This window comes from Lepus europaeus, chromosome 20 (assembly GCF_033115175.1).
Source record: "Lepus europaeus isolate LE1 chromosome 20, mLepTim1.pri, whole genome shotgun sequence".
Lineage (NCBI taxonomy): Eukaryota > Metazoa > Chordata > Mammalia > Lagomorpha > Leporidae > Lepus > Lepus europaeus.
In genome coordinates this window covers 63,893,176-63,903,395 of record NC_084846.1, presented here as the reverse complement: position 1 = coordinate 63,903,395, position 10,220 = coordinate 63,893,176, and the positions used below count along the sequence as shown (strand labels likewise).

The 10,220-nt window shown below is 60.2% G+C and overlaps 1 protein-coding gene across 1 annotated transcript; it reads right to left on the bottom strand.

Moving 5' to 3' along the window:
- Window positions 1-5,946: 5,946 nt before the first annotated feature.
- On the bottom strand, window positions 5,947-9,531 carry IGFBP1 (insulin like growth factor binding protein 1). Its single transcript, XM_062178204.1, has 4 exons — window positions 9,068-9,531; window positions 8,173-8,336; window positions 7,087-7,215; window positions 5,947-6,578 (listed from the first exon to the last, which is right to left on the bottom strand). Exons 1-4 carry the CDS (start codon window positions 9,444-9,446, stop codon window positions 6,447-6,449), a joined length of 804 nt encoding a protein of 267 aa, XP_062034188.1. The 5' UTR covers window positions 9,447-9,531; the 3' UTR covers window positions 5,947-6,446.
- Window positions 9,532-10,220: the final 689 nt, after the last annotated feature.

Sequence of the window (10,220 nt, the reverse complement as noted above, 5' to 3'; positions counted from 1 at the left end):
GACTGAGAAACCCTGATGCCAACAGCTGGGACAACTGTCCAAGTGCAGAACAGGCAGGTCCGGTGGCTCAAAACGAAGACGTACAAAGGGCCTTCAAAAAGGTCGTGAACGTGTGTACTATGAAAAATACAGGTTTTTAAAGTTTCCGCGCAGAAATAAGCGCATGTTTTCATTCCGTTCTCCACAAGCTTCTTGAAGGCCCTCCTGGTTTATTGCAACAGGCAAGGCTGAGAGAAAACGCGGGCGAGGCTGTGTCGGACACCAGGTCAGCAGGTGGGACTGCAGACAAAGTCCATCTCGAGCCAAAGAGAGATCGAAAAAGTCCCGACGAGAAGATGGGAAACCAAACCCGCCAGGAGTGCCTGTGCAGTCTGCGCAGGTGTGCGCCAAACAGATGATTTCCGCTGAAGCTACGGAAGGAAATTCAGACGTCTTCCCTCTTCTCACTGCTAATAGGCAGACCGGACAATCAGTAGGGATTAGAAGGCAGACCGGACAATCAGTGGGGATTCGAAGGTCTGGAACCTCCAAACACCACGTTTGCCGTAACGAATGTGTCAGAGCACTCAGAATGCAGGACATGGGGAGCGGCCGTGTGTGGGGGTGGACAAGAGGCCCCAGAAGCTGCTGGAGCGATGGCACAAGGCAAGAGTGTATGGCTGAAGCCGTCTCTGGAAATGCCCACGTTCCTGGGACGTTAACAGGCACACGGCTAAACAAGGCAAGGTTAACGAAGGCATCAGCCCTGACATGAAGAGCTGTGCACTTTACAATTCAAAGCCACCTGAGCTCCCTGGAGGGGCAGGTGTCGTAGCACATGAGCCAAGCAGCCGCTGGGGGCCCCGGCGCCCCATATGGCTGCATATTGTCCCACACTGTCACTTCTTCTTCGTCCTACTTCCCTGTCTACCCAGCTTCCTGCTAAGCCATCCTGGGAGGCAGCAGGTGATGGCCAAGTGCTTGGGCCCTGCTACCCACACCAGATGGAGCTCCCGGCTCCTGCCTTCAGCCTGGCCCAGCCCTGACTGCTGAGAGCATTTGGGGAGTGACCCGGTAGATGGGGGATACAGCTCTCTCCCTCTCTCCCTCTCTCGCTCTCTCTCCCTTTTGCTCATTCAGGCAAGTGAAAATAAACTTTTTTTTTTTGTTAAAACTCCCTAGATAACCCTCACGATGGTCACAAAAGCAAACAGGAGCTGGGGCTCGAGGGAGAAGCAGAAGAGACGGGAGTCAGCGCACAGGCGAGGGCAAGGAGAAGCGAGCTGGGCAGATGCCCCAGGCCGAAGCTGCTTCCGTGGAAAATCAAACCCGAGTGGCTGCAGAGAGGAGGGGGAAGGCGCGGAGCTGCGTGCCGACCACCGCCTCGGCAGACACAGGCCCGGCAACACGGGGCTCCAAGCTGAAAAACCTGACGCGCCCTGTGTCTCGGCACACACAGCTTCCGAGAGCAAAGCGAAGCCTGCAGTTCCTGAAAACGTGGCGCATGGGAGGGAAAAGTCTAGAAGATTCTCACCAAGAAGAGGCCGGGTGTCCGAGGAGCCGTTCCGGGTGCGTGGGGAGCACCCGGCCTGGGGGACACACACCCCACAGAAGCTTTGGAAGACAGTGCAAGACCGGGGGCCGGACCCGAACCTCACACACACAGGACAACGCAGAGGCCTCATCAAAGCCAAAATCCCCAGGAGCCGGTTCAGCAGCCGGTCCCCGGTCTGCACAGAGGGCACCCTGCTATGCCGCTGCCAGCCCGGATCTTCTGCAGACTCCCGAAATAGTTTCATCTATAAACACAGTCGGTCACAGTCCTCAGCAAAGAGGACAACTTGTGTTTTGATGGAAACAGTAAAAGCACTGTGCAGAGCTCGCAACAAAAGTGCTAAATCAATTTTTTTTTTTTTTTGACAGGCAGAGTGGATGGTGAGAGAGAGACAGACAGAGAGAAAGGTCTTCCTTTTTGCTGTTGGTTCACCCTCCAATGGCTGCTGCGGCCGGCTCATCGCGCTGATCCGAAGCCAGGAGCCAGGTGCTTCTCCTGGTCTCCCATGCGGGTGCAGGGCCCAAGGACTTGGGCCATCCTCCACTGCCTTCCCAGGCCATAGCAGAGAGCTGGCCTGGAAGAGGGGCAACCGGGACAGAATCTGGCGCCCCGACCGGGACTAGAACCTGGTGTGCCGGCACCACAAGGCGGAGGATTAGCCTGTTAAGCCACGGCGCCAGCCAAAGTGCTAAATCAATTAAGAGTGAAAGGGAGCCCCGCCAGCTCAGCAGTTTTGTTGATCTTGCCAAAGAACCAGGCTGGTAACGTTTCTCCGGCGTCTTTGTGGCTTAGGGTTCACTGGTTCTGACTTCGTTATTCCGTTCTCTGTCCCAGCTCAGGCTGAATCGCCCTTGGTGCCGTACGCTCCCAAGCCGGAGGCTCCAGTGACTGATTCGGGGTCCTCCTGCACGCACTGTGAGGCCGTACGTGCCCAGCAGGATCCCACGAGTTTGGAGAAACTGGGCCTGAAGTCTTCGTTTAGCTGAACCCCGTCATAATTCCTTGGAGACTCCTTTCTTTGAAAGCGTTCGGTCAGCCCCGAACGTCCTGTGATTTCCCACTCAGACCCGCCGTCGTCTCAGAGAGAACACGAGTGGCATCCGTTGGCCTTAACGTGCTGTGTCGTGCTTGTGAGCCGGAATGCAGGCTGCCCCACGCAAGGCCCCAGGTGAGCGTGAGCAGAGGTGTGTGCAGTGCGTGCCCACTGGATCCGGGTGGCGGACGGGGCCGCGGCTGCAGCTCTGTGTCTCCAGCTACCCACGGGGGTCCGTCCAGTTCTCCTCTCACGTCTGCCGGGTTTTGCCCCATTTACCTTGATGGCCTGTTGTTAGACACGGCTGTTACGCCTTTTTGAGTGAATCCTCGCTTTATTATGTAAAGTCTCTGTTTTAAAGTGATCATTTGGGGCCAGTGTGGTGGTGTGGGAAGCTAAGATTCTACCTGCAGGCCAGCGCCGCGGCTCAATAGGCTAATCCACCGCCTTGCGGCGCCGGCACACTGGGTTCTAGTCCTGGTCGGGGCACCGATTCTGTCCTGGTTGCTCCTCTTCCAGGCCAGCCCTCTGCTATGGCCCGGGAGGGCAGTGGAGGATGGCCCAAGTCCTTGGGCCCTGCACCCCATGGGAGACCAGAAGAAGCACCTGGCTCCTGCCTTCAGATCAGCGCGGTGTGCCGGCCGCAGCACGCCGGCCACGGTGGCCATTGGAGGGTGAACCAATGGCAAAAAGGAAGACCTTTCTCTCTGTCTCTCTCTCACTGTCCATTCTGCCTGTCAAAAAATTTTTAAAAATAAAAAATAAATAAAAGATTCTACCTGCAGCAGCAGCGTCCCCTTCGGCGCCAGTTTGGATCTCCGTCTCTCCCTCTCTCTGTCTGCAACTCTGCCTCTCAAATAAATAAATAAAATCTTTAAAAAATAAAAATATTTTTTAAAAAGTGGTTGTTTCCCTTGTGTGAAGTTTTCTCTGTATCAAATCCTGCTTTCTTTGATTCCTGTCAGCCTGCTGTATACGCCCCATCCCTTTGTCTTTAACCTGTCTTTATATTTAAGGTAGGACCCCCCAGGCAACAAACAGTCTGCTCCTCTTCTATTCTTTAAAGATTTACTTATTTATTTGAAAGGCAGAGTTAGAGACGCAGAGAGAGAGAGGTCTTCCATCCTCTGATTTACTCCTCAGATGGCCATAACGGCCAGAGCTGCGCTGATCCGAAGCCAGGAGCCAGGAGCTTCTTCCAGGTCTCCCACATGGGTGCAGGGGCCCAAGGACTTGGGCCATCTTCCACTACTATCCCAGGCCATAGCAGAGAGCTGAATCGGAAGAGGAGCAGCCGGGACTCGAACTGGCACCCATACGGGATGCCGGCTCTGCAGGCAGCGGCTTTACCCACTGTGCCACAGCGCCGGCCCCTGGTTCTGTTTTTTCAAGCACTCTGACGACCTCTGTCATCTAGTTGTTGCATTTAGAACATTTTGTTGAAATCACCCGTGTTTGTGAATAGTTTGTTTGCATTATTCCTCGTCTCTTTCCCCCTTTTTCTGCCTCCTCTAGTGTTAGCTGAGCAGTTTCTGATTTCGTTTCCCGTGAATTGCAGTTACTTTGTGAACGTTGGCTGTGAAGTTAACGCTGCCTGTCAACTGACGAGGAGCCCGTGGGCAATCAGACACGCTTCCGCTGCTTCTGTGTGGGTGTTGGGAGGGGTTCCCGTTGACGTCGGTACACTGGGTACAGCAGATCGCTCTCTGTGGCGTGGGCGGGCCTCAGCCACTTGGCTGAATGATGAGCAGGGTGAAAAGCCTCCTCCCCCGGGCAGTAGCCAGGCCTCCGGCGCTGGACCTGAGCTGCAGCCTGGGCCCCAGCCTGCAGGCCTTGGGAACGCGTGAGCCCACGGATCTAATAGCTCCATCCCGGCAAGAGAGAGAGCCCTGGCAGGCCACAGCCTGCCGTGGCAACAGAGGCCCAAAATATCACCCCTGGGTGCTTGCAGGAGGCACGGATAAGGCCTTCAAACATCCACGGCAAACAGGTACAGCGGCCTCCAAAGCTGGAGACAGTGCGGAGACATGAGGACGAGCTCGGGCTGGGAGTTCCCAGCCCACCGCCCTGGACCGGGCCTGGAAGCCTCTGTGTCTGCCCTGAAGGAGACCCCGTCTCACCCTGTGTCTCACTGGAGCACCGCATCCCACGAGCCTAACTTACACAAGCAGTGTGCCCTGTGACCATGACGGGGACGGGATGTGGACATCGGCCACGTGGGAAGCCCTGGTGAAGCTGGGGGCGCTGAGCCCCGAGATTCCGCTGATGGCCTGCGCGGGCAGAGCCCCCCCCCCCCGCCCCATCCAGGCCAGTGTCCTGGCCCCCAAGGCTGCTGCAGCGGCACCCGAGACACTGCCGCTGCTGTTCAGAGCCCACAGGTCTCTGAAGGGGAAAGTCAAAGCGTGACCACTAGGAGGCGCACTCACGCGAGAGAACGCCTGTGTGTTCGCATCTGCACAGACGCCTGTCTGGAGGACCCATGGGGATGGACACAGAGTGTGGGCTGACGGTGGGAGGACTGTAGCCCAGGATCCGCTACACTTACTAAGACGGACACGCTGAGCAGGGATTCCGACAGGTTGGTTGCCTGGTCGCTGGGTGGCTCAACTACAGAGCAGAGGTGGCCATGGGAAGCTTATCGGAATGCTGGCCCAGTGCTGGCCCCGTGCTGGGCCGCTGCCTGCGGTGCTGGCGTCCCATATCGGAGTGCAGGTTCAAGTCCCGGCTGCTCCACTTCCAATCCAGCTCCCTGCTCCTGCAGCCGGGAAAGCAGCCGACGATGGCCCAGATGCTTCGGCCCCTGCCACGCACACGGGGGAACCGGAAGGAGGTCCTGGCTCCTGGCTTTGGCCTGGCACTGACAGCCCCTCTGCCAGTTCTGAGACTTCCATCTCTCTGACACCCACCGGTATTACCAGCAAGGCTAGAGGTGGGGCACTTCGTGGTCCAGTCAGCGTGGTGTCACCAAAGGGTTGACCAGGGTAGGGCCTTGTGGAAGGGAGAAGCCAGCCAGATCCCTGGGATCCGAATTACAGCAGAGGCTGGGGGCCGTGGCACGCCAGGGAGGAGAGACAGCCCTGCCACTGCTCAGCCAGGGGAACAAGAGCTGGCCCATGGCTGGGAGCCCTTGGGATGAGGAGGGGGCTGGGCTGCAGGGAGGAGGGGGGAGGTCAGCCAGAAGCCACAGGGAAGGGGCTGAGGACCCTGGGAGGCAGGGGACTGGCGGAGAGGTGGAGGCCCAGGAAGGGGTGCTCGGGGCTGCGTGCACACAGACCACGGCGCCCCCATATGGCACGAGCCCAGCGCGCACGGGCAGGGTTGGGGTGAGGGTGAGGGACGCGAGATCCCAGAAACAAAGACCACAGGCGATTCCACCATCCTTGGTGACAAGCACGGGCCCAGGCGGGCGTTTATTCCAAACAGGCCAGGCGTGTGTGGGTAACAGCAGGGTCGACCCAGGCAGCCAGGGTTAGGCACGCAGAACCTATACTTGCCCTGCCAGTCCACACCACCACCACCCCCCCAGCATGCAGCAGGCCGTCCCCGGCCCCGGGAGGGAGTGTGGAAGCTCCACGCCCGTTTCTGGGCACTGCTTTCCCACTCTGAAAACCCAGAGGGGCTGCAACGCCAGGATTTACACCCAGGCGATGAGAAGTGCGTCCTGTACTCTTGTATAAGTTAATACAGCAAATGTTACTATGTAGAAAAAATAAACTTACAGAGAATAAATAAACTAACAGCCTTACATAGAAGTTGTATGTGGAGTATAAAAAGTAGTCCTATGTATATACAAGCACAAATATATATATAAAGTGTGTTTTCCAGAGGATAAATACACCCGATGCTTAAATAGTGGGGGAGCTCAGGCTACAGCCATCCTCAGTTTTGTGCATTAAAATACTGGTGGCATTTGGGGTCCCCTCTGATCTCCAGGGACCCCGGGATCCTCTTCCCACTCCACGGGTAGACGCACCAGCAGAGCCCGGCCTCTCCATCCAGGGACGTCTCACACTGCAATGCAAGGACCAAGGTTAGCTGAGTGGGGCGCTGTCACCAAGCCCCCTGGTGCCGAGGGCCACGTGCCACCAGGACTCCACGTAGGTGCTGTGACAGCTGCCGGCTTGGTGGTCCCCGTGCTGGGGGTACCCTGCCCCAAAGGAGCAGGCCCTGAGTGTGACCCCCCCACTCTCCGTCTGTTACAGAGCCGTGCCTCAGTTTCCCCCAATAAAACCCACAGGGCCTGTGCTTCGCAGGGCCTCCAGTGCTTCTAGGTTGACGCCTCGGCGTGCCGGGGCGCGTGTACTATTTGACAAGCCTCGGAAACACGGGTCCAAGTGGGCACTGGTTTCCCTGCTCCTGGATCTCAGCTGAGGGTAGGCACGAGCCCTTCACCTCCATTGCTTGCCGAGTGACTGAGCCCTCGCTGGGCCATGGTCTGCAACGTGCACTGTGCGTGGGGGGTGGGCACTGGGGGTGGCATTCTCGGCATGAAAGACCACGCGCCCGCAAGGCCACCCACCTGCTTGCTGTGATAGAAGCCGTTCTTGTTGCAGTTGGGCAGGTAAAACCTGTACACTTCTCCCCCTGCCTCCTGCTGCGCCTTGGCCAACTGCTCCAGCACGCGGTAGAGTTCGCGTTGGCAGGGCCCCTGGAAGACAAAGGGCAAGAGACAGTGAGCCTGCAGCCCAGGGAACGACCCGTCCAGGAGGCTTCGTCCCAGCTGGGAGGACGGGGCAGGGCGGCCGAAAGCTGGCCGGGGACCCTGCACCATGGGTGCCGGCAGGTGCCCTCTCTGAACCCGCTGTTCCACCGGCAAAGGGAGGGCCACCAGTCTGCCTTGAGCTGACAAGTGCAGGGGACCCGGTTCCCTCCCTCTCTGGGTATTGTCTGAGCGCCTGTCACAGAAGCCCAGGCAGGAACCTGGCTCACTCCAGGAAGATTCTCGCTGCCCCTCTCGGACAATGCAGGCCCCCTCCCACTCAGAGCGGCTCTGCTCTCTGCACGGAGAACTTCATTCCGCTCTCTGCACGGAGACCATCCCAGGGTCCTTCCTCTGCCACCAGCAAGGTCATTTCACGAGCGAGTGAGGCCTGAGCCTCCGAGAACCAGCGTCCCTCCTTCTGCCCTCACTTCCTGGTGTGAATATGCGGGGTCCTGGGCTTTCCTGGGCGTCAGCTTCTGCAGAAGGGACCCCTGGCTCCCAGCCCCAAGGAATGCCTGCGGCTCCAACTTTGGTTCTCTGTCGCCCCCAAGTGGCGGCACGGACGACCGATGTGGATGGAGGTGACCAGGAGCGGCTACTTGGGTTCAGAGTCTCATAGTGAGATGAGAAAGTTCTAGAGACGGCGACAATGGTTGCGAAATAACGGAATGTGTTGGGTGCCTCTGAGCCCACCCGTAAAGATGTCCACCAGAGTGTGTGTACATCCCCTGTGCTCGGCCACAGCACTTAGGGCAGGGCGAGAAATGTCCAGTGGGGAGGAGGCCACGCACGCTACTCCCAGGGGCCAGGACCAGGAAGCAGGGGCCTGGGCTGCCAGCTCCCCAGCCCAGCCGACCCCAGCCGGGGGCCCCGAAAGCACGGCGCCCACCGCATGGGCCTCACCTTCCGCTTTGTGCCGGGTGCGCCCTCCTGGGCCCCCGTGCCCTTCAAGGTGCTAATGGCGTTCCAGAGGGCCGGACCGTCCTCGTTGGAAGGGGCCATCAAGTGGAAACGCTCCAGCAGCTGCTCCTCCGTCATCTCCCCGCTCTGGGGGGCCGCGGGGGGCTCTGGGGAGGAAACACGCAGACCCTGAGCCCTGGGGAGGCCCCGCGCCGCCCCCCAGGTCCCCTCCCTCCCAGGCTTCTGCTGATGCCCCCTTTGCAGGAGCTTTCTCTGATGTCCAGGGGGAGCGAAGACCCAGCAGCGAGACCGGCTCCATCCCAGCACGGCGGGGAGGGTCGGCTGGAGGCGCTGGAGCCACGTGCATGGCACTCAAGGGCTGGGGTCAGCTCCTGACCCCATGGATGGGAGCCTTGGCACCTCAGCTCTCTCTTCCATCGATGGGACGTGACATGCGGAGCCCGGCGGCTTGCAAGGGGTCCCAGGGAGTGGCCCATAAGGGACCGTTCCCTCCTCCATGACTCCACAGAAGTGGCGCCACTCACAGGGCTGGTTCTGAACACCCACAGTGGAGGGTGGGGGCAGCATGGGGAGTCCCCACCCCGACTTCCCGAGGCACCCAGAGCCAGCAGCGAGGTGGCAGCTGCGCCACCCCACAGGCACAGGCCCTCACCAGCTCTGCACTAAGCTGTGTGGCCCTGGGGCCTCGCCATTCCTCTCCTCTGCCCCACCATGACCACACCAGGAGGCCCCGACTGGCACCTGTAGCTTCCCTCCCCTCCCTGGCCTGGGCTCTGGCTGCAAACACTGGCCCAGTGGGTTTTGGATAAGACCCTGCGAGACCGCACAGGGCTCATGTGTCCCAGGAGCAGGGACCTGGGGATGGGGGCAACGGTACCTGGAGCTTTGGTGCTGGGGGCAGCACGCTGGGTGGCCGCAGTCTCCTCCCGCACACAGGCGCCCTGGCCGCGGGTGAGTGCGTGAAGGGGCCGCGGCTCCCCAGGCAAGGCGCGGCAGCTGAGTCCGCGGGCGCATCGCGCAGTGGCCACGCCGCACGCAGCGCCCAGCGGCAGGGCGCACACCGGGCAGCAGCCGCAGCCAGCCGGCCGTGAGCGCTCTGGGCACGAGGCGGGCACGGGTGGGCAGAGCGCCAACTTCTCAGCAGAGCAGGGTGCGCAGTGCCATGGCTGGGGAGCGCCGGCGGCGGCGGCCTGGCTGGCCAGCACGGTCAGCAGGAGCAGCAGCGGCCGGGGACTGATCACCAGGATTGCGGGCATCTCGGGCGGGCAGGACGGCTGTCGGCGCTGGATGCTCTCTGGGGGAGAGGCAGAGGCACAGTGGCCGATGCCGCCAGGGGCAGCGTGCGCGCCTTATGAAGAGCCGGGCCGCGCCTCCGCGAGGTTAATGATTGGCAGCGTGGTGCGCTAGCAGCTCGGTGTTCAAAATAAGTTTGTTTTTCTCGTGGGCCCAAGGCCCCGGGTAAACGCGGCGAGGAGGGAAATGGTTGTTTCAGACTGTTTGTCCCGTTGTTAAGGGGTCCGCCTGGGGCCAAAGTCCAGTTCTGATGACGAGCGCTCGGCCAGGTGCAGGTGGCTCCTGTTTGGTTCCAGAAGCATCCAGTGCCCCTTGCTGACCCCCGCACATCCCCGAGGGTCAGCGGCCACTTCCCCAGTGCACCCCGGTTTCATTGCAGCTCTAGGGCCGAGCCTGTGCCCTGCGCTCTGCGTCTCCAGGGGCCTCCCGTGCTGGCCAAGGCTGGCCAGCGGCTCCAGCCAGGAGCCCTCCTGCCTCGGCTTTCTCTCGAGGTCACTTTCCCATTTCCTGGGTGATGAGAACTCGGTCAGGCTTCAGAGAGAATCTGAACTCCACAGCTGGCCTTGGCCTCCTCCAGCACCCGCTGCATGGCCTCCTGGGAGAGCGGCCTTCCCGGCCCGCCCCGGGGCCTCTGCTGTGTCCCCCAGCCAGGCACGTCCCTGCCAGCTCGGCCGTCTCGGTCTCTAAGTCCAAGAGCCCTAGACCGGCCCCAGCAGCCAGCCCAGAGCCATGTTTCA

Coding starts and splice junctions, on each gene's coding strand:
- IGFBP1 (XM_062178204.1), bottom strand. CDS start 9,446: ATGCCCGCAATCCTGGTGATCAGTCCCCGGCCGCTGCTGCTCCTGCTG. Junction 7,216..8,172: donor CACCCGGCACAAAGCGGAAG/GTGAGGCCCATG, acceptor TTTGTCTTCCAG/GGGCCCTGCCAACGCGAACT. Junction 6,579..7,086: donor GCTTCTATCACAGCAAGCAG/GTGGGTGGCCTT, acceptor CTTGCATTGCAG/TGTGAGACGTCCCTGGATGG.